Source organism: Piliocolobus tephrosceles, chromosome 14 (genome assembly GCF_002776525.5).
Source record: "Piliocolobus tephrosceles isolate RC106 chromosome 14, ASM277652v3, whole genome shotgun sequence".
NCBI lineage: Eukaryota > Metazoa > Chordata > Mammalia > Primates > Cercopithecidae > Piliocolobus > Piliocolobus tephrosceles.
The window spans coordinates 110,372,553-110,395,602 of NC_045447.1; the positions used below are offsets into that span (position 1 = coordinate 110,372,553).

At 46.1% G+C, this 23,050-nt stretch overlaps 1 protein-coding gene across 8 annotated transcripts in view; it reads left to right on the top strand.

Annotated features, from left to right (window-relative positions):
• The window catches only part of PTCH1 (patched 1), a 74,787-nt gene that overhangs the window by 18,136 nt on the left and 33,601 nt on the right, over nucleotides 1–23,050 (top strand). For 7 of the 8 annotated variants that reach the window (XM_023185249.2, XM_023185246.2, XM_023185245.3 and 4 more), the window contains exons 3-12: nucleotides 13,199–13,388; nucleotides 16,880–16,949; nucleotides 17,043–17,134; nucleotides 18,487–18,685; nucleotides 18,983–19,104; nucleotides 19,925–20,072; nucleotides 20,881–21,012; nucleotides 21,370–21,525; nucleotides 22,208–22,306; nucleotides 22,716–22,841. In XM_023185249.2, coding sequence (XP_023041017.2) covers nucleotides 13,199–13,388; nucleotides 16,880–16,949; nucleotides 17,043–17,134; nucleotides 18,487–18,685; nucleotides 18,983–19,104; nucleotides 19,925–20,072; nucleotides 20,881–21,012; nucleotides 21,370–21,525; nucleotides 22,208–22,306; nucleotides 22,716–22,841 — 1,334 coding nt within the window. The remainder of the gene's footprint in view (nucleotides 1–13,198; nucleotides 13,389–16,879; nucleotides 16,950–17,042; nucleotides 17,135–18,486; nucleotides 18,686–18,982; nucleotides 19,105–19,924; nucleotides 20,073–20,880; nucleotides 21,013–21,369; nucleotides 21,526–22,207; nucleotides 22,307–22,715; nucleotides 22,842–23,050) is intronic. The other variant, XM_023185247.3, reaches the window with a different exon arrangement.

Here is a 23,050-nt window from a genome sequence, read left to right on the forward strand (position 1 = left end):
GTGCCCCACTTCAGGTTTTCCTTGCTTAGAACTCCCACCAAAGCCAGTGGGCACAAGGAGCTTGGCTAGATCGAAGACGATGCAATTCCTTATCTAGATTTTATGGTCCATCCTCACGAGAGGTCTTGGTTGACATCCAGAGAGCAGAGGGCTTTGCTGGTGAGGGCACTTCTGCCTGCAGGAGGAGGAAGCTCTGCAGGCTTCTCTCGGTGGGAACATTGCTTGAATACACAGATGTAATCAGGGTCATCAAAATATAAACACTTCTGTTACTTTCCCTTCTAATCTTTGAATTTGGGTGCTAAGATAATACTTACTGGATTTTTTTTCTCTTAAATTGGATTTAGGGCGCTTTTTTTCCTTTACACTGCAATGTCTCATGCCTTCCGTAAGCAGAATACTGCCATTGAGAAACTGCTGGGCTGTGGTGGGGGATTTTAGGAGTCTGGTGTACAGGAAGATGCGCCCCATCCTTAGTCCCTCCAGGAAGGAGTATGACTGTTTCATTTGGGGTTTAGAGCATGGCTGGAGAAACAGCTGACATGTGTTAGGGAAACTATTGTTGGTGGGCAGTCAGATACCTGCTAATGAATGGCAAGTTTGTTGTTGGAGAGATTTATAATGTGGGGGCAGGACCTTATTTCTAATCCAGAAACCCAGGTGTGAGTTGGCCCAAATAGTCCGCTCTGCATGTGGGTCCTATAATGCCACTGCTATGAAAGCAAGGCCAGTGAGAAGCAGGTCCCCATACCACAGTGCAAGCTTTATTTATTATTGTTAGGATAAATGAAAAGAAGCAGTAGACTTACCCAATTTAGCAACCAAGATAGTTTTCAGTTATTAATGAAACATGTACAAAAGTAAGCAAAAGGAACTGGAAATGGGCTTTGTTAAGTCAATGTGCATGGCTTTTTTTTCCCCTTAAATCATTGCTTAAGGGCTTCTGGCCCCTAGCTCAGGAATCCTGCCCAAAAATGCCAGATGTATTACACAGTCAAGTATTGCAATGTAAACACTGCTCCGTGCCACGAGGCAGGGTGGTCCATCTCCTATTTACGAAGAGTGCGATATTGAGAGGATGGGGGGTGGGGGGTAAACCCTGCGCTTTGCAGTGAGCACAGGAGTGGTTGTGTCATTTGTGTTTTTGGCTGCACAGTCAAGATTTGAAACTACAAAACCCAGATAAACACATTGGAATGGCAAAGAATAGCAACTTGAATTGGGATGCCAAACAAATCAAGATGTGGCTTGGATAGTGTTGCTTCATTGGGTCAGAGAAGTGTATAAAATGTGGGACAGAATGGAGGGTGGAGAGAGACAAGAGTGCTCTTGTCACAGCAGCATCTTTAAGTTGCGCGAGCATCCTGTTTTTCATTTGCTGGTGGTTGAACGGAAAGGTGAGCGGAATCGAGGCCGGAGAGCCCGAACCTCGGGGTGACCTCCTCCGTGGGAGGAAGCCCAGGGGGTGGGTGCACCTTCCAAGCATGGAAAGCCGACGGGTCGCAAAGCCAGTCTGGTGTTGTGCAGCCCGGAGGGGTGTGGCCCACAGTATATTCTGAAGTAAATGGCCTTCCAGTTTTCTCCTGCTTTCTGCATTTCTGAAGTAAGGAGTCTGCTAATGATGATTGTTTGGAGGTGAGAAAGTCACTGGCACTTTGGGCCCCCCTCCGGTAAAACGAGTCGTACGATGCTGCCAGCAATGACAAGAGATCCGAGTGTCCAGATACGACCTGTCCATCCAGATAGCCTAATATGAAGCAGCCCTGAGAGTGACTACGTTCGGGGTTTTTAAAAATTAATATGAACATGTTTTGTGAGTTAGGAAGAAATAGGATTTCAGTCTGAATTTGGGGAATTGTTGAAATACCTGCACCAATATTCTCCTGATTAAGAAATTTATTCTACAGAGTGATCTGAGGAAACAGCTTTAAGAAATGGTGATGATAAATCCAGGAATTTTGAGATGAAGGAAAATGTAGGCTTCTTGACTCCCTCTTTCTCCTCCCACCACTGTTTTTTTTCTTTTGTGAATTCTTCCACATTCCCACCCCCACTCCCTGATTTCCTCTGCTCCTTTAGTGGGAAACCAGCAACCTTCACAAAATAGACTCAAACATCACACAGCCTCTTTTTAAATAGAGGCTTTCTGAGAGAAAATAACAAAAGAATTTTTCCTAGCTGCCTAAGAAATTATTTCTTTCTTCTTACTTTATTTTCCTCATGAGATTTACACATTGTTGTAATAAATAAAAAATGATAAATACGATAGCATCATTTTGGTCTACACATGATCCAGAAAAAAAAAAATTGCACATGTTTAATACCTTGCTTAATTGCAAACAAAGCTTGCAATTTGAGAGAATTGGGATTAGGGCTAAATATCTATTAACTGCTCTTTCTAGAGATTTGGGGAATAGGATGACCCTTTTTTTTTCCTTTTTTTTTTTTTTAATAGGCTACAGTTTCACATGGCTCCCAAAAGAAATCTCTCTCCCTTTTTGTTTCCCACACCAATTGATTTATCATTTTGCTTGCAAGCAGATCCAGAATGTTAGGGCAAGAACACACTCACTTTTTTCTCGTAACTTTTTTGTTGCGGACCGAAACCAGTTGACTTGAATAAATTTTTCTGAGGCCTGAATGTAGCCAGCAACGTGGAAAAATCTTGCCATTCAGGGCCGTCTGAATGTACATTTCAGCCACACAGTAAGCTGCATTGGGAGGCGCTGGACTGCTAAATGCAACCATTTTTCGCAGCAGCGAGTTAGACAGGTGATTAGCATAATTAGCACCGAGCAGCTATACATATGGTAATGCTGAGTGTGTAAATGCCAGCTGCGGTGTAAAATTTATGTCAGGGGTCGGCAGGGCTGTGCGAAAGTATTGTGTTCCAGCTGCAGGTCAGGGCCGCCAAAGCTTACCTCCTTTTCTCTTGTTGGTGAATACGCCAAACAGAAGAGAAAGACAGAAATATAACAGATACGGCTTTGATGGGACAGCCCAGTTCTGTGCAAGAGGGACTGCTCTATAAAACACACACTCGCACACACTTGCAGAAATCCCATGACTTTCTGTAGAAATTGTGTGTTTACTTCACACAGGGTCCAGATGAGTGGGGCCAGGATGGAGGGAGGTAAATGACTCCCTGGGAGGAAAAAAATTCAGTCATTGAAATTTTAAAAGGAGTTAAAAGTTCTGTTTTGTTTTTCTCCCCATCCTTTTACCCCGCACACCATTCCCTCCACCACTCTCCTGCCCACATTGTCTTATTTCACGTTAGATGGGGGCATATCCTTGCTGGGTGGGATCGCTTTGGTCCTTCAGAAGAAGAGGAACTAACCATCCTGGTTCATCCTGGTAACCATCCTGGTTTGTTCCTGTTAGCCTTGAACAAAATACAAGGTTTCAGCAGTGCAACTCTTCCCAAACTGTTTGACTAGCTTTAGAAAGGGGCTAGAAGGTTTTTTGTGGGCTTTTTGTTCTTCCTCTGGGTAGTTACACGTACTCGCCTACCCATATTTACTCTCCCTACCTCCACTGTCAGACCCACCAAATTCTTCATAGATTAAAAAAAAAAGAATCACATAGGTTTCTTGTTTGAAAGAAGAATAGTCTTGAATGGCTCACACACTTTGAAATGCATGATGTGGGAATGTATTGCTATGATGAGTGTATACATTTTGCACTCCAGGCATTTTCTCTGCCACGCCCCCACCTCCATCCTCCCCCCTTTTTTGGTTGGTGGCTATAAGGAGTGGTGGTGTTGACAGAATATAGTTCACACCACGCTGACCCGGTGATGAAACTTCCTCACGGCACCAGGGGGTCCTTATGTACCGGCCCCTAATCCAGCTAATCCTGATGGCAACAAAATCATGAAAGTGGCCCCCAGTGACGTGCGTCTCCCTGCACAGATGCAGAGGGAAGGAACAGTGCAGGAGATAAATGAGGCCAGCGTGGTGTTCCCCGGAGGCCAGGGAGCCTGCGTGCGAAGGTGGAGACTCGCATTGTCTTCTCCCCCATGCGGGCTCAAGTGGGAGGCCAATGAAGAGAGGCGCAGGCTGGATAATGGCAAGAAGACTGTTGAGAGCTGAGAGGCGATGTCAGCCCCACGGAAGCCGGGAGAAGGGAGCCGGGGTTAATGTTATGCAGTGCCTGAGTGCTGTGATGGAGAGCCTGCCGGGAAAGCACTTGGGTTTTGTTGGTGGTGGTGGGTTGCTTTCTGTTTGTGTTTTTTTAATGAAGACTTCAGGAGGTTTCAACTAAACTTGATGAAAACACGCTGTGTTGGTTCCTGGGTTCTGCTGCCTGGTGGAGTGTGGCCTCTGAGCCCGCGTGCGCTCTGCATCTCACCTCTGGGCGCGCCCACTTCCTGCAGAGCCACGGGACCTGGGTGTGCCTCTGCCTGCCTGTGGCGCTTGAGCGGCCTGGTTGCACCTGAGGTTGTGGTAGAACCTGGGACAGTTCCCAGCTTGGAAGGTACTCCGTTCCGGATGGAAGACATTTCCGCCTGTGCCCTGCAGGAAGTCGGCAACGTTCTTGGGCCTGTCTCAGGTGGCGCGGTGCACAGCCCTCATTTGCCAGTGTGGCAAGTAACCAAAGAAGAAGGGGCCTCCTGGCAGATGCAGTGTTGTCTTGGGAACTCGTGGCTCCGTGGGAGCTGGTGGGAGCTGCGACAGGCAGCAGGTCCAGCGTGGGCAGAGGGCCGGGCTGACCTGATTGCATCTGACAGGGCGAGCAGGTCTGCGTCAGGGAAAGCCATTCAGAGGGAGCAGCCTGGGCAAGGCTGATAACAGATGGCACTGCCAGCAGCTGGTGGGGGCGGGGAAGCTTGCTTCCGGCACATGCGCGGTGCGGACCCGGCGCCTGCGCACTACCTGCGCCCAGCCTGCCGCGTGCGGTCCCGTGCGGGTGTCCTTTTTTCGTTATGTTTTGGTGGTTGTCCTCTCGCTGGGCTCACTTCATGAAGGCACATTCTCTTTGGGCTGATTGTAGCATTTTTCCCATGGCAACACGCAGGGGCACAATCTCACAAGGAGAAAAACGGCCCAGAAATTTGGGCAGCGGTTGGCTCCTCCTGAATAAAAGAGATGGGTGGGAGAGGACTAAAATTCACAACCCGTGAGTTTTCAGCCAGTTGCCCACATTACTGGATCTTCTTTTTTTCGGTTATAAAAAAGAGGCAGTGGTAATAATTTTGTAGTTACACCCGCTTAGAGAGTTGTACTTTTTCGGCCTCACAGTAACTAAATGCAACATTGAAAGGAGGACCTGAGCGACTAAAAGAAAAAAAATCTCTCTAGAGGCTGTTAGATAATTCATGGGATTAATCAAATGCAAATGCAACGCTTGCATATACACAGACCCTATTTTCCTAATTGGACTCTGAGTGGGTACTTTTCAGGCTGAAAGGGTCATTTGTTTTGACTGATTGACTTTTTGAGGCTTTGGGGGGAATTAATAACTTATACAGATGACTGCCTGTTCCCAAGGCTCTGTATTGAGACCGCGCATTCATTTATTCATTCAGCACACTTGGTGTGCCATGGCCCTGCTGCCCCTCTGCGTCCTTCACATACGGAGGTGCATGGGCAGGACTTGAATTTTGTGGAAAATAACTTCAATTGGTCCCTCAGATCATCTTTATGTGGATCACAATAAACTTTTGCTAAAAGGTTTTTGTGTGAATGCCACAGACGTTTCTTAAGCTTGTGCAGAAGGCTGCGCTGAAGAGGGGCACAGCAGGGAAGCGTGATGAGGGAAACATCTCTTGTCTACAATGGATTGGAATCATATTGGCCTAGAAGTATGGGCCTCTGGGTCAGCTGGCATCCCACCTGAGCTAGCTAGCCTTTCCTCACTTTGGAAAGTTAAGCCTGGCTCTATTTGGGGATGAGAGGATCCTCAGAGCTTGATCAAAAATATTGGCAGAAGTGATGCTTCTTTTGCCTTTCAAAGAATTGGCTTAAGCCTTGGATTTCTGGAGAATAAGATGGCAGAATTTGCAGGTAAAGAGGCTTAGGGCTGCATGTTCTCTGTGTGCTTTCATCTGCACCCTCTAAGGCCCCTCTGGGGACCAGAAGGAAAACTTGGCCTGTCCACTGTGGCCCCGGGAGCCCTATTGAAAAAAACTGCATCTTCTCACTGGCTGACAAAAATCTTTGGGGCAACATGGTTGTACTTTAAATAAAAATATGGATTATTGTCATGATTCATGCATTCTAAAATTCTAGCTGTGAGCATAATACAGGATGAGTATCCCTTATACGAAATGTTTGGGACCAGAAGTGTTGGGGGTTTTGGATTTTTTCTGGGAGGGTGATATTCACACATGTACATAATGAGATAGCTTGAGGATGGGACCCAAGTCTAAACATGAAATTTGTTTGTGTTTCAACTGCTTTATGCATCTAGCCTGAAGGGAATTTTATACGATATTTTAAAATAACTGTGTGCCTGAAACAACGTTGGTGTACATTGAACTAACAGCAAAGGTGTCACTATCTCAGCCACCCATGTGGACAATCTGGTGTGTGGCATTCCCATCCTTCCTGACTTAGAATTTATATGCTGGCGATAAGCAATCATTTTCTTAAACTAATTCACACATACGTACTTACCAGTTAAAAAAAAAAAAAATGACATTCCATTAATGCAGTGAAAAAATAATGTGTTCGGGGTACCCAGGCAGCCCGATAGCATCACCAGATACCTGCATCAGCGGCCAAACGACAGCTTCTGGCCTCCACCTGCAATGCTGTGTTTTCACTGAGAGGTTGCTGTACACCATGTTTTACTGTTTTAGGCGAGAAGAAACATCAGAAGCAGTGGAAGGATCAGGGAGTGGGTCCTGTAGGGGCGAGGAGGCATCTGTTGGATGGCTTTTCAGAATGTTGCCTCCAGCATCACCACAACGGACGTCTTAGACGTGTCTCTTGGATTTTAGGAACTGACATGATTTCCTGTTTGGTTGTGAATGCACAGTGCGTTAGTTTTCAATAAGCCCATCACACACTTCCACCAGGTCTGCTCCAGTTACTTTTTGTGCCGTGGTGACAATGTCATCTTCATGGTTGTGAGCCTGTTTTGACTGTGACTATGTGAGGTCAGGTGTGGAATTTTCCACTTGGAATGTCATATCGGCACTCAGGAAGGTTTTGGAGCCTTTGAGACTTTCAGATTAGGGATGCTCAACCTGTCTAGCGTGCTCTGTGGAATTTGGTGCTCCTAGACTACCTCCTCCTGCTGTACTCAGGTTCTCAGCTGGTGCTCAGAAGCCATGAGGCTCGCAGGGCACTTGGATTCTGGGTTAAAGGGTCCGTTCTACCTCTTACTAATACGGTGGGTGACCTTGGGCAAAAGCCACCCAAACTCTGCAGCTGTGCCCCCTCCCCTGTGACATTAGGGCAGTGAACCAGCGCTCTGTGATAAATGCATGGGTGAACAGACACTTGCTCAGCTCTCGGGTAAGGGTCTGGGAAATTTCACACACATCGTCAGCTAAGGCTCACACAGTCCTGTGAGGTTTGTCACAGCATTTGTCATCCCTGTTGTCCTCAGCAACGTCAGGGACTTGCTCCAGATCTCTCTGCCAGTAGTGGCAGTGCTGGGGTCTTCCGGTCCCCACTCTCACCTCCTACCTGGTACAGCTGGCCCCAGCTTGATGGAGGAGCAGCAATGATCAAAATATTTCCAAAGACATAAAGAATACAGGTTCAAAGGGCTTTGTAAGTGGAAAGCAGAACCCAAGTATAAAACGTTATTTTGTGTCTCAGGATCCTGAGATAATGATTTTTCTTGAGTCTTCTTCAGAGGGGTTGTTATTTTATTGTTAATATAGGAGGACTTCAGAATATGATGAAGGTGCATATGATTATTTTTATAGTTTAGTAGTATTGATACCTAATACTGTATATATCTGTGGTGTACATGTGATGTTTTGGTAGAAGCATATGATGTCTAATGATCAGATGAGAGTAATGGGAGTGTCCATCACCTCAAACACATCCATCATTTTTTTGTGTTGAGAACATTCTAAATCTTCTCTTCTAGTTATTTTGACATATACAATATATTGCTGTTAACTGTAATCTCCCTACTGTGCTGTGGAACACTCTAGAATGTGTTCTTAACTGTATGTTGGTACCGATTAACCCACCTCTCTTCCTTTCCCCTCATTCTTCCCAGCCTCTGATAACCCTCATTCTACTCTCTACCTCCATCACATTAATCTTTCTTTAACCTCTCACATATGAGTGAGAACAGAGATGCATATTATCTTTTTCCATTGAGTTTGTTTTTAATTCATATCTCTACCAAGTAGCCCTCATATCTATTTTTCTCTTTTTTTTTTTTTTTTTTTTTTTTTTCTGTGTGTGTCACATAGAAGGTTTGTTTTTCTGGTTTTTGTTTTGTTTTGAGGTGCGGTCTCATGCCGTTGTCCAGGCTGGAGTGCAGTGACACAGTCACAGCACACTGTACCCCCCAGCTCCCGGGCTCAGGCGATCCTCCCACTTCAGCCTCTGAAGTAGCTAGAACTCAAGGCAGCCTCCACTACTCCACAGCTGTTTTTTTAACTTTTTTTTTTTTTTTTTTGAGACGGAGTCTCGCTCTGTCGCCCAGGCTGGAGTGCCGTGGCCGGATCTCAGCTCACTGCAAGCTCCGCCTCCCAGGTTCACACCATTCTCCTGCCTCAGCCTCCCCAGTAGCTGGGACTACAGGCACCTACCACCTCGCCCGGCTAGTTTTTTGTATTTTTTAGTAGAGATGGGGTTTCACCGTTAACTTCTTATTTGTAGAGATAAATATGTTTATCTGTGTTGCCCAGACTGGTGTGGAATCCTGGCCTTAAGTGATCTTCCCACCTTGGCCTCCCAAAGCGCTGGGATTACAGGCATGAGCCACCATGTCCAACCATAGAAGTTTTTAATTATACTCTTTTGTTGTAGAAAAATTAATAGAAATAAAAAAGCAAAGCAGGTAAATATTATCCATAGCCCAGCCAGGCATGGTGGCTCACGCCTGTAATCCCAGCACTTTGGGAGGCCAGGAGGGCAGGTCACAAGGTCAGGAGATTGGGACCATCCTGGTTAACACAGTGAAACCCCGTCTGTACTAAAAATACAAAAAATTAGCCGGGCGTAGTGGCGGCGCCTGTAGTCCCAGCTACTCAGGAGGCTAAGGCAGGAGAATGGCGTGAACCCGGGAGGTGGAACTTGCAATGAGCCGAGATCGCGCCACTGCACTCCAGCCTGGGCGACAGAGCGAGACTCCATCTCAAAAAAAAAAACCCAAAGTTATTCATAGCCCACCACACAGCAAAAATGGCTATTGACTTGGTTCCCTATACCTACATCTACGTAACTGGATTTAATAGTTATTTTCTTCTGTACTATTTCATGAACATTAGATTATTTTTAAAATGCATTAGGACTTTGATCCTGAAAATGGAAAAGAGTCATGCCTGAAATCCCAGCACTTTGGGAGGTGAAGGCAGGAGGATTACTTGAGCCAAGGAGTTTGAGACCAGCTTGAGCAACATAGTAAGGCCCCCGTATCTACCCAAAAAAATGAAAAAGTGGCTGGGCATGGTGGTGTGTGCCTGTAGTTGCAGTTATCTGGGGGGCTGGGGGGAGGAGGATCGCTTAAGCCCAGGAGGTTGAGGCTGCAGTGAGCTGTGATGGTGCCCCTGCACTCCAGCCTGGGTGACAGAGCAAGACCTTGTCTTTAAATAAAGAGAAGAAAAAGAAAGGAGAAACCTATTTCTCCAAGACCACGACCTTCATCTCAGTCATCTAAAATGGGTTCTGTGGAGCTTCCTGGGCTCAAAGCTTCACACTTAGGGACGATAAGGAAGACAGCAAAGTAATGAACAGCTTTCAGCTGTCATTCAGCAGTGATTTAGGATAGGTGTTTGCTAGGGTAGCAGATGTCAGACGAGTCTGTAAAATTGCTCTATCCTGAAGGGTTTCTGTTTCTGGCAGCTTGTTCCAGAGCGTGTTGGGTGAATACTGATGTCAGAATATATGAGTGTCATGTACTTTATGACGCAGTAATACCCAAGAAGGGGCTGAGTCTACCAGTGCACGTGGTAAATGACACAAGACTTAATGACAGTCTCAGCAAGCTCCACCACACTTGCCTCCCTTCTCTCCCTGCAATAAGCCAAACCTGGGGCCTTTGCAGTTGCTGGTTCCTCTACTCAGAACGCTCTTCCTCCAACTTTTCAAAGTCACCTAAATGTTGTTTCCCTTTAGGTCTTCCCTGCTATCCCATTTGAAGTAGCTTTTCCCCTTCCCCGCCACCCAACATGGCATCACCATCTTCGTTTTCTCCATCACACTTGTGCTATGAAGGTATCTTACTGCTTTGCCTGGCTGTTGCCTGTTCCCGTCACTGGCCAGCACGCCTCTTGGAGAGAGACCACGCTGACTGGTTTTGTCCACCACATCCCCACTGCCTGTGACAAAGTACCCACCCACAAATGCTTGCTGGATGAATGAATCACGTTACGGCTGTTGGTCAGATAAAATGCATGGCAACCAAACGTCATTAAAGTTTTTGAATCATTTTGCAAAACATTCATATTTGGTTAAACGTAAGATGAAAGATTAGATAAAATATGACCGTGTAATATGTAAAAGTGAATTGAATTGAGCAGTACATATGGCAGAGGTGGTTGAGAAAACTGTAGACGTCAGAGTCTCAACTCCCGTTGCTTGGCCACCCTGTAGCGATAGTCTTGGTTGAAACATCATGTTGGCAAAATATTTGTGTTCATCACTAGAGCAAAGAGATGGAGGAGCGAAAAGTTTTCCAATTCCAGAGAAAGGACAAATCTATACCTTTATTAAAATGTTTGTGTCAATATACATCTTAAAACATCTAAAAAGGGGACACGATGGAGACTGTGGGATACATTTTATATCTTGTAGAAAATAAGTGCCATTTCCGAAACACCCTGTGTTTCCATTATGAGGTTGGTCTGGAAGAATATGGTAAAAAGTTCTTAGCAGCACAAACTTTGTGTTTGGTTTTGCTATTTTTGTGCACACTGCACTCGGGTCACTTTGAGGGCTGTATCGTTAACAGGCAGCTGCTCTGCTGAGGCCTGATGGGCAGAATCCTACTGAAGCCAGGCTGTCTGTCATGGACTGCTCCTCGCTGTAACAGCACCCAAACCACCATGCTAAGGGGTGGGGGGGGCGGGGCTGTGCTTTGTCGCTGTTTTTTAATTTCATGGGTTTAAGTCACCTGATACTCTAAGCGTCAGTAAATGTGCAGAGAGGACTACTTTGTAAGCAGAAGGAAAAACCACGCCCATGCTCATGTTTGAGGAGGCAGGAAAAAATGGGAATGACTTCTAGGTTTGTGGCATGAGATGCGGTAACACCAGGAAAAAAGAAGGGGTGAGCAAAGGCTGTGCGTTGAGCTCCTTGATGGGCAGCTCTGCAGCTGTGACCTCTGGCCTCATAACTGGCTTTTTAGTCTCATATAACTTCTGCACCTCTAGGGGATGTGGGCTGGCTCAGATTCAGTTAACTGGTTGGAAGTCTGCGTGGTGTTAAGTAGAGTGAGCAGGCCCTGCCTTCAGGCAGCTTTCCCGGGGCTCCCAGAAAAGGGCAGCCGAGTAGGGAAATGCTTCTCTGTGCCAGCTGTTGCCCAGTGTTTTCCCGTGATTTTTCCTTAACTTCACATCGATTGCAAGGCCCTCGGCCATCCCCCCTGGCATTTTTCAAAGTTTTCTGCACACAGAAGTCTTATTCCTTTTTATTAACCAACTGATCCATTCCTCCCTCCTTCCCGACCCCACACGCAGCATGTTAACCCTCACCTCACGGGGCTCCTGGCCTTGGCATCCGCGTGGACCTGCACAGAGGGTGCTGCCAGGCGGTGAATTTGTACTGGTTTTCCTAATGAGGGCATTATTTGCTTTTTAGCCTGCCCCCTTGTTTATAAAATATGCCAAGAGAACTAAACAACCCGCTGTTCCCAGTCCTTATTTACTTGTCCAAACCAAATGTTTATGTCCTTGAATACTAAACTTGAAGAAAAAGGATTCCTCCTCGTGGGAAAGCCGTGATCACTGAGTTTTTTCTAAACTGTCGCTGCAGGCCTGCTTTTCAGTCAACATGCAACTTCTCAGTGACTTTAGGAACAATTCAGACCCGCTTCCTTTGCCCTAGAGAATGGGGTGGGGGAGCTCTAGGTTCCTGGGCCTGTAACTGTTAGTATCTCCCTGAGACACCTCCCGGCCCAGGCGCAGCATTCGGAGCTTGGCTTGGCCCAGGACCATTCATTGAACATAACGTTGGGCCTAAGGATGTAAAAAGGAGAGGAAGAGAAAAGGCGGTTGGCGGTCACAGGGATGATGGTTTTCTTTGTCACCTGTGCCTGCGCTGGCTTTGGACATGCCCCGTGCTGGCCAGCTTGCTGGAAAGCCGGGTTGGTGTGAGGCAGGACTTCTCAGCCTGGGCAGCAGGTTCAGGATCACCTGGGACACTTCCGGAACACAGGCTGCTTGCCCCCAGCCGACTCAGAACCTGGCATCTGTGTTTTCTGGATGCTGACCAGGTGAGTCTGATGGAACCAGGTTCCAGGGACTGCCCATGATGGCTGTGGCTAATACATTTTGTTCCTCTCAAGTGGAATTTCCCCATGGGCATCTGACTGGAATCACTTTATCTTCTCCTGGCAAGTTTTGTGCTGAACACACACTTGTCACCTGTCCTTGTTTCTTTTTCCACGAGGAGAAACATTTCCATGTTACCTTTGCCAGATTACTTAGGAGAAGAGTGTAAATTGAAGCCATTTATCTTGAAATGTGCTGCAGGGGCACGTTGTTTATACAAGTGAAAGAAATTGTAACAGGGTTATTTGGTCTGGTCTGCAAGGAAAAGGTGTCTCAAGTTTTCCTTTCTGCTCCCCCTTTCTGCACATAGTATATTAGTTAGAATTAGGTTTGCGTCTGTGACAGGCGGGACAGCCATTAATGGGCTTAGTGAGTATTTTTTATATTTACTATTGGTAAAGTTAACAATGCCATTAATAATAAAGTGAATGTTACTGCTCACACATCAGCCAGTCTCATGACCAGAGTTCATCTATTGTGTATCCTATGGCAGGTAGTCAGATAACAGATAAAACATGAGTTTGCAGTGATTTTGCTATTCTAATTAAACCTGTACATGTTTGTCAGTTGGAGGACGAGTAAGTCGTGAATTAAATTATACTCGCCAGAAGATTGGAGAAGAGGCTATGTTTAATCCTCAACTCATGATACAGACCCCTAAGGAAGAAGGTGCTAACGTCTTGACCACAGAAGCACTCCTACAGCACCTGGACTCCGCGCTCCAGGCCAGCCGTGTCCACGTATACATGTACAACAGGTAAGGCCCACCGCGCCCACCTACTGACGAGCAGCAGGTAAGGCGGTGGGAGAAGGCTGCTGGTTTAGGTCCTGTTGTTTTAGTAAATGGAGTTGCTCTGGAAATGCACCTGGATTATTAGTTCAAATAGCTTTGCAATGAAAGGATTTTTTTCGTCTTGATTTGTTTCTCAAGTTTGGTAACAAAGCAAGTGCATTACTTTATAATGTATTGCCAGTAAGTATCTTGGCACTGTCCCCAAATGAGGATGACCCTGAGCCAGGTGGGGTGTATACGCCAAGGCTGTAAGGTGTTTCATTGCTTAAGAGATTTTCGGAGCAGTGATATTTTGAATTGCCCTTAGTGAACTTACAAACAATGCAAAAAAGAAGAGCTGTTTCTTGTGACTTGGTACTCATGGTTATTTTGTGTCACACAGCGTGTTGGGGGCTGAGCCACCATGGGAATTGTTGCTGACACCTTTTTATATTTTTTTTGAGACAGAGCCTCACTCTGTTGCCCAGGCTGGAGTGCAGCAGTACAGTCTCGGCTCACTGCAACCTCTGCTTCCTGGGTTCAAGCAATCCTCATGCCTCAGCTTCCCAAGTAGCTGGGACTAGAGGCACCCGCCATCACGCCTGGCTAATTTTTGTATTTTCAGTAGAGACGGGGTTTCACCATGTTGGCCAGGCTGGTCTCGAACTCCTGACCTCAAGTGATCCGCCCACCTCAGCCTCCCAAAGTGCTGGGACTACAAGTGTGAGCCACCATGCCTGGCCCGCTGACACCTTTTGAAAAAGTCATCTTTTAGCATCATATTGCTGATTTCACAATGCTGTGAGTAGAGTAAAGCATTAGGAAGAGTTCAAAACTCGGTCCTTTTTCTCATGTATCTAGACTGTCGGTTTGTACAGGGCAGGGGCCACCTCTCGCCTGTTTTCACCCCAGCATTGAGAACAGAGTGGGCATTCAGTTTGTTGATTGCTATTGAGGTTGGCATCACTAAACCCCATTTCCAGGGGACCTCTGAGTTGACCTCACCCAACCCCATTGCCTCCCCTAGGCTTTCAGCACCTCTTCACTGAGGCCTTTTTTCCTAGAAGAGGTGAGGAAGGAGCAGTGTAGGCATATTCGGCAGCCAGGGAGAACCAAAGAGGAGAATAAAATTAAGATTTTTACTTCTCCCTGCTCTGATCTCTGCTTACATTCCAGCTTGACAGGATCCTAGGGACAAGCACAGCCAGAGGCAAGTCACATATCCATATCTTTGGCACATTCTTGTTTGCTTATCTGTAACCTGGGCTTATGGTCGTGTGTGTTGGTGTCCTCCACGGTCCCCAGAGCAAGATCAGATATATGAATGCAAGGGCCTTAGAAAATGTAAAATCATGTTTCTGCCAGGCAGACTTGCCCTGCTGGTCTGTAACAAGCATTGTAGGGAAGCAATACCCAGTGTAGTTTTGCAGAATGTGAAGTGGCATCCCTGCGGGCAGCCAGGAAATGGGTGTCCTAGGGCCACTGCAAGCGTGGCCAGCGTATTCTTAGTGTTTGTCACTGACACGCTTCAGGAGAAGATGTGAGGGTCTGTGCAATTAAATTACACTCTTAAGCTGAGATGGGTCGAGAGTAATTTTGTGCATTGGAATGAACTTTAAGAACGTGTCGTTCAACCTATCCCATGTTCTAGGTGAGAAAACTGAGAATTAGACTAATTAGAGCATTTGTCCAAGTTCATGAAGTTATGAAATGAGAGAGCCAGGTTTCAAAGCCTTTTTCTGGCTTCAAGCCCGTTAGTTTTTCTAATGCACAATGATGCCCTTCTCAAGCAAGTAAATGAGAGTTGATCAAGTAATATAAACTGAGAACCAACTCACGCTGGACATTCTATGTTGATGCTATGCAGAGTCACAACATAAATATGTCCATGGATGGGTGGGTGGGTGGAGGATGGAGGAGAGATGGGTAACTTAGGTGCAGCTCTCAAAGAGAGGAAAGACATGAGTATAGACAGACATGGACAGAGCAAACGTGGGCGGTCCCCATGACAGCTGCGCAGGAGATCTGGCCAGCCAGGGCACTAGAGTTCAGGAGAAAGGGGTCATTTTCAACAAGCTTAACAGGGCAGGGGGGTGACATTTCAACAGGGCGCTGAGAGACAGATAGGAAGGCACAGGGAAGAGGACACAGTAAGCTCCTGGGGTGAAGACAGTCCTGCCTTAGGAGGCCAATAACAGAGAGTTGGGAGGGAGCTTTTTACTTTTTTTTTTTTTTTCTTCCCTTAGACTTTTCCATCCCCACCACTTTCAAATTTTCTCTTCTTTTTTCTTTTTCTTCTTTTTTTTTTTTTTTTTTTTTTCAGTTAGACTGATCTCCCTAACACACTTGGAAAGGTATGGGCGTATATAATGCTTTTCTAGAGACAATGAAGCTCCAGATTAATTTTTTTTGTTTGTTTGTTCGTTTTTGAGAGATGGGATCTTGCTCATCTAGGCTGAAGTGCCCTGGAGCAATCATAGCTTACTGCAGCCTCGAACTCCTGGGCTCAAGTGATTCTCCCACCTCTGCCTCCCAAGTAGCTGGGACTATATACATGTGGCACCACGCCTGGCAATTTGTTTTTCATTTTTTTGTAGAGACAAGGTCACTCTCTGTCGCCCAGGCTGGAGTGTGGTGGCACGATCACAGCTCACTGCCTCAGCCTTCCAGGCTCAAGTAATTTCCTATCTGGAGCTGGGACGACAGGCATGCACCACTGCACCCAGCTAATTTTTTAAGTTTATTCATTCACTCACTCATTCATTTATAGTAGAGATAGGGTCTCACTTTGTTGCCTAGGCTGGTTTCAAACTCCTGGCTTCATGCTGTCCTTCCGCCTGCACCTCCCAAAGTGCTGGGATTACAGGCGTGAGCTGCAGCACCCAGCCCCAAATTAATTCTTGATCTGTACATTTATTCACATTTCTGTACGATAGGAATAGAAGAGACTGTGAAGTTAGAATTTGACCCACCTGGCACATGTTGTTGTTTATAATATTAATGGTTAAGAGCAGAAGAGTTCATTTTGCACACTACCTATTCAGGGCATGATCTGCCAGTAAAACACCTCCGCACCTGAATGTGTGTCAATACTTTGCAGACCTCATTTAATCCCCACCTATTTTGAATTTGTGATAATTCAGCTGGGCTGCCCTGAAGTTGTTTAATGTATGTAGAAAAGCAGATTAATGGTGTAAACAAGATTATTGGGAGAACACTTAAGAAAACAAGACTTTTCAAGTACTTTGGTAGCATTCATTTACATAAACACCCTACATGTTAATTACGATTGAGTATTATCTATTCATTAAAGCAAGCTTGCTGGGTCTCTACTTGGCAAAAGCTCTGCTCGTTTTGACAGATGCTTAAAAGTGATCGAAATTGCAGTTCTTTTTATATGTTCTATCATTCCGAATTTGCACTCATTTTCTTACCTTCCAGTGAGAAATTTTTGTCTCTGCTTTTCATTTTATTAGGCAGTGGAAATTGGAACATTTGTGTTACAAATCAGGAGAGCTTATCACAGAAACAGGTTACATGGATCAGGTATATTTTCTTCTTGTTGGCAAAAATTTCTCAGGAACACCCCAGTAGTATGCCTTAACCTAACGCATGGCCTCTTCTTTTTAACTTCGACAGATAATAGAGTATCTTTACCCTTGTTTGATTATTACACCTTTGGACTGCTTCTGGGAAGGGGCGAAGTTACAGTCTGGGACAGCGTACCTCCTGTAAGTGTGTGATCGCGCTTTCTGATGTCTGTGACTTCTCTAGGACTCAGTGTTTCTGATGTTGCTTATCATTGCTTGTTCCATTTCGGTTTTGAACAAGAAATAAAAACATTGAAATTCCATGTGCATTTTTTGAGTGAATAGTCGGGGGAGAGGGGATTTCAGCAGAATGTTTTTTCTCTTTTCAAAAAACAGTTCTGTAGGCGTCATTAAATTTCATTCACTTTTACCAACCTATTTATATGCAAATAAAATGCAAATTATTGCAGAGTACGTGTGATTTTTTAACTCTTTAAAATGTTCGTAGTTTCGAAGACTAGGCTTTTAGACACTTATTTTTTAAGGAGAGACTTTATTAGTGGGTACACGTCAGAACGAAATATTTTAAGTTTGAGATCTTCCTGTGAAGTAAAATGCTAACCTTTCTTTAGATCATACTAATGGCATTTAAAGGGAAAATCCAGTATCTGTGAAGGCCGCGGTAGGGAACACTCCACCGTTTAGCAGTTGGATGTTATATATACTGCATCATTTAGAGAATAATTGTTAATCAGCATAGACATTTTCAGTTAATTATGCAAGAGTGAGAGCTTGGGTTATTGTTTCTGTCCTGGCTTGCACATATCTGCAAAAGCAATTTGCAGTGGCCATCCCCTGACCTTCAGTGTACAGTTTTAGATGGGAAATAAGGGGTTTTGTGTTTTCTGGTTGGGAGATTCCGAATAATGACTTCAGCCTGGTTAAGCAGCTACAGTGTGGTTTGAACCACATAACAGGCAGCCAAAAGCCTTTCTGGTCTGTCAACAGCACAAATTCAAAAGTGAGCGTGGGGGCAAGTGGCTGTGATGGTGGTGATGGCAGAGGCCGCAGGGGGCCTGCCCATTCCATTGCCAGGCTGTCAGAGAGCGCTCATAAGTATGGAATTGTTAAAGGTAGCAGAGATCAAATATTTTGATTGATGACATTTACAAAGCATTTATTAGGCTGCCAAGTGCTAATTTGACATTGTGACGCCCTCTTTTTAAAAAAAAAAATTTAATTTTGGATCTGTCTTTTGGCTAATTTTGTCTGTAGATATTAAATATACAATATCAGCAATTAAAGATTGTTCAGTGCCCTTATTAATTTATGAGTCCTCTCTCTGCTTAGCATCTTCAGTCATGAATTATTTTCCTGACCTAAGTTTGCATGCAGATATGCTGGAAAGGAGCATTTGTTTTGATGCCAGAGTCCCAGAATTACAGCATTGCCAGGAGCCTCCTACAAGGCGGATGCAGTGGGCGCAGCCGTGTTACTTTACGATGGGTTTAGAAGCCTCTTTTCATGGTCTCGTCTGCTGATTTCTTTCGCAGAGGTAAACCTCCTTTGCGGTGGACAAACTTCGACCCTTTGGAATTCCTAGAAGAGTTAAAGAAAATAAACTATCAAGTGGACAGCTGGGAGGAAATGCTGAATAAGGCTGAGGTTGGTCATGGTTACATGGACCGCCCCTGCCTCAATCCAGCCGATCCAGACTGCCCCGCCACAGCCCCCAACAAAAATTCAACCAAAGTGAGTGTCAGCAGTGAGTGCTCTCAGAAGGGGTGGAGAGCAAAACACTTTTTTGTGTCCATTCATCATTCACTTTATTATTTTCATTTTTAACATTTCATTCTCCACGATCGTCTTTGTCTACGGAACTAAGTTTGTTTATAGAGCTAAATTTTGCTGTAAGATTTGCCATACGCCTCTCATTAGCCTAGCTATTAATGTTCTCTCTGAAACACACAAGCCCTTACACTGGATTTTAACAAGGCATGTGACCTGCCTACTAATTCCCGTAATTATGTGGCTGTCTTTTTATTTTAGCCTCTTGATATGGCCCTTGTTTTGAATGGTGGATGTCATGGCTTATCCAGAAAGTATATGCACTGGCAGGAGGAGTTGATTGTGGGTGGCACAGTCAAGAACAGCACTGGAAAACTCGTCAGGTAAGCCAGCTCCGAAGACAATCTATGCCCTCTAGTCTTCTTCCTTTCCTCAAAAGCCACTTCCCTCCTGACATCAGCAAGTGTATTTGTGTTAATACTTAAACCGTTATCCTTGCTAGCTGGGTGGCGTCATAGAATATTAAGAAATACTAGCAGACTGCAACAGCTTGAAAAAGCACCTTGTGGGGAATTTTTCAAGAATGGATTTGTAGTTTTCATCAAGACTGTAGTTCCTGACCGTAGGGTTTCAGGAGATCGGCCCATTATGTAGAGAAGGGGGGCAGGTGTAAAGTAGGCCGGGAGACACTGGTCAGAGAGAGTTCATGGTGCAAGCTGCACAGTGTCAGATTGTTAAAGGAAAAGACAAAGAGCCAGCGGCTCAATAAGAATTATCCTTTGTGCACTTGTGGACTCTGGTCAGTCAGGTGTCTGGCGTTTCGTGTAAGATTTCTCCCCTGGGAACGCCGTCGTCTGGGATTTCTGCACAGCGAGTATGCTTCGCTGAGCCTGGTGTATCTGCTCAAGCTATCTGCTCCTCTCCCCTTCCTGTTTCATGGAATGGAAACTGTGAAAGGAAATTGCCTATTAATTTAATTTTGGGGTCTATCTGTAAAAGGTTTGTAAGGTTACACCTTTAATATGGTACATCAATCTATTAAATAAAATAACCATCCTGGTTCCATTTTAATGGAAACATGTGCTCATGGAGAAGGAAGAGAATTGCAGCCAGTGAGCTGGGGGAGCTGGCTGGGGATTCAAGGCAGTGGAAACGGCTTCCTGGGCGTACTGATGATGTGCCTTCCCTTGGGCTGTGCCACAGCGCCCACGCCCTGCAGACCATGTTCCAGTTAATGACTCCCAAGCAAATGTACGAGCACTTCAAGGGGTACGAGTATGTCTCACACATCAACTGGAATGAGGACAAGGCGGCAGCCATCCTGGAGGCCTGGCAGAGGACATATGTGGAGGTAAACCCACCTTCGAATGGGCCTGCAGACTCGCTGGTTACGCAATTCTTCGTTTTCACCATTATTTAAAACATTTCTTTCCATTTCGCTTTATTTTCAAAATGTTGCAATTCTGGGAACTTGATGGCATGGAAACTTTTTCCTCTTCTTTGATATTGAAAATCCTAGGATAATATCGAAGAGACTGGTTCTCATTGGGATGCCCGCAGACATGTTTAGTAACCGGTTGTGAACTACAGAACTAAAGCACCTAACAGTGTTTAAAAAACACTTGGTTAGCAAAGGTGTCTGGAAAACATTAGCAAGGCATAGAATCTGTTCACCGCTGCAGGCCCCTTGGCCAGGTCATGTGACAGGAGCTGGCCTTTGTTTCCCAAGCAGTGACCTCTGCCAGGCTGCATGTGACCTTTTAAAAGTGGCCAGCAAGTGAACAGGGGGAGGAGGGCCGTACAAATGGGTTGTTTTGGATTGGGGGGAGCTGATGGGACCGCAAGTCAATTGTGAAGTTACAGAGAAGAGACGAGCAGTCTCAGCCCTGGGCTAAGTACAGCACTCGGAGTGAACTCCAGCAACACCGGCCCTCAGCAGCACTCACTGCCACTGATTAGCCACTGCCCTTTTCCTAAAACAGGGTTCTTTAATGTTAGCCCAAGTTCAGCTTCCCTCCCTGCCCTGGAATCACGTAGAGCTTTTTAAAAAATGCATCAGAAGAAAAGAAGGGCTGGGCTGTGTCACCTGAGGTCTGTGCTGTCGATGCTTGTGAAGTGTTCATTGCGTTTGGGCATTTCACCTTCTGTTGTGACTGCAGGTGGTTCATCAGAGTGTTGCACAGAACTCCACTCAAAAGGTGCTTTCCTTCACCACCACGACCCTGGACGACATCCTGAAGTCCTTCTCTGACGTCAGTGTCATCCGCGTGGCCAGCGGCTACTTACTCATGGTAATGCTCCGTGCCATGCTCCTGGGGGCTGGAGTTCGGTTTGGTGGTTTTAGTCTTTACTTTTCCATGACCGCTCCTGCTTCTTAACTGCTCTTAACATCCACGTGCATCCGGGACAGAGAGAGCGTGGCTTCACCGTGGTTTAAAAGTGGTCGTATAAAGCGTCTTTCCCATTTGCCGTTGGCCTACCTTTGACTGCTATCATTTTATGTGACGTCCTTGATGTAAAGTTTTGCTGTTGTTGGATTTCATAAGTTCTGCCTTTTGATTTGGGGTGATGGGTGGGGGGAAACATTAGAATCACGACACATTCTAATGTTCGGCTTTTGTTCTGTGCCCCCATTGTTCTGCTTGCAGCTCGCCTATGCCTGTCTAACCATGCTGCGCTGGGACTGCTCCAAGTCCCAGGGTGCCGTGGGGCTGGCTGGCGTCCTGCTGGTTGCACTGTCAGTGGCTGCAGGACTGGGCCTGTGCTCATTGATCGGAATTTCCTTTAACGCTGCAACAACTCAGGTACTAAAGGAGCCATTCATCCGCTGTCCGTTGACAAACGCCCCCTGACCCCCCAGGCTCGGCCCAGCCAGCCTTCTGTGTGTCCTTCTCACCAGAACGGTCTTGCAGCCTTTTCCACTAGGATGCTACTGGCCTCAGGGAGATGCTGTCTCCTGATGCCATCCGCCCTGAGGGCAGTGGGTAGGAAGTCTGTTGGGCTTACTGGTTAGTAGAGACACTTCGCTGATGGGAATGTACGTCATTGACCAGGGTTGTGGCTCTGCATCTCTGGTGGGCATTGGCATGGCTTGCCGGCTTGTGAAAGCTCAGATGGCCAGGCGCCACCCCCAGGGTTTCTCAGTAAGTCTGGGGCTGGGGCTGAGAATGTGTACTTCAGGGCAGTTCCCAGTGATGCTGGTCCATGGACCACACTCTGTGAATCGTTGCTTAAATGAGTTAGATTCCTTCTCATTTACTAGCCTAAAAAAATGACAGTACACAGACCTTCGAAGTAGAAACGTGCAAGCTCTCCTGTGAGCTGAAACTGCTAAGCTTTGGGACGTCGGGTGAATTCTTCACCATGAGATCACGAAGCTCTGCTTTGGGAGCTGTCAGGCACTGGTGGCAGTGTCCTAACTAGCTTTAGAATCATCTGAATTGGATCTCATGTGTCTAATGCCAGCATCCTCTGTTTTTGCGGTAGGTTTTGCCATTTCTTGCTCTTGGTGTTGGTGTGGATGATGTTTTTCTTCTGGCCCATGCCTTCAGTGAAACCGGACAGAATAAAAGAATCCCTTTTGAGGTAATGCAAAAGCAAAAGACGAGTGCTTTGGGGACATAGCAGCTTCCTCTGTTCCTGAGTATTTGTCCTTTAATTTTCCTCAGTCTGGCCCAGTAAAGATTTCTCTGGAGATGTCTGTCACTTAGCCATCACCTCGCTCCACTCCCTTTTAAAATTATACTTAAGCGTTAAGTCATTATCTTGCAGCTTTCTGCTCTGGATGGGAATAACCATGAGGAATTCATGACTCTGTAGGTAGTACTAAATAATGCTGGTGTAAGGGAGCAAGGCAGGTGGCTCTTTCTCTTTCCCTAATGCCAGCATGATAAGCTACAGTTGTGTTACTCTGCCACGTATCTGCTCACACAGTCTGTGCTCCAAGGGGACCCTATCCAGTGCAGCTCTCAGCGCTGTGGTTTCTTATTCCCAGGACAGGACCGGGGAGTGCCTGAAGCGCACAGGAGCCAGCGTGGCCCTCACGTCCATCAGCAACGTCACAGCCTTCTTCATGGCCGCGTTAATCCCGATTCCCGCTCTGCGGGCGTTCTCCCTCCAGGTGAGCTTCTGGTGATGAAGGCTACGGTGATCCTGAGCGGGGCACTGACTTCCAGCATCCCGTATCTGCGGTCTTTGCTAAGGCACTTCAGTTACGTACGAAGTGAAATAGAAATGCCTATGTTTGGCTGGGCGCGGTGGCTCAAGCCTGTAATCCCAGCACTTTGGGAGGCCGAGACGGGGTTTCACCGTGTTAGCCAGGATGGTCTC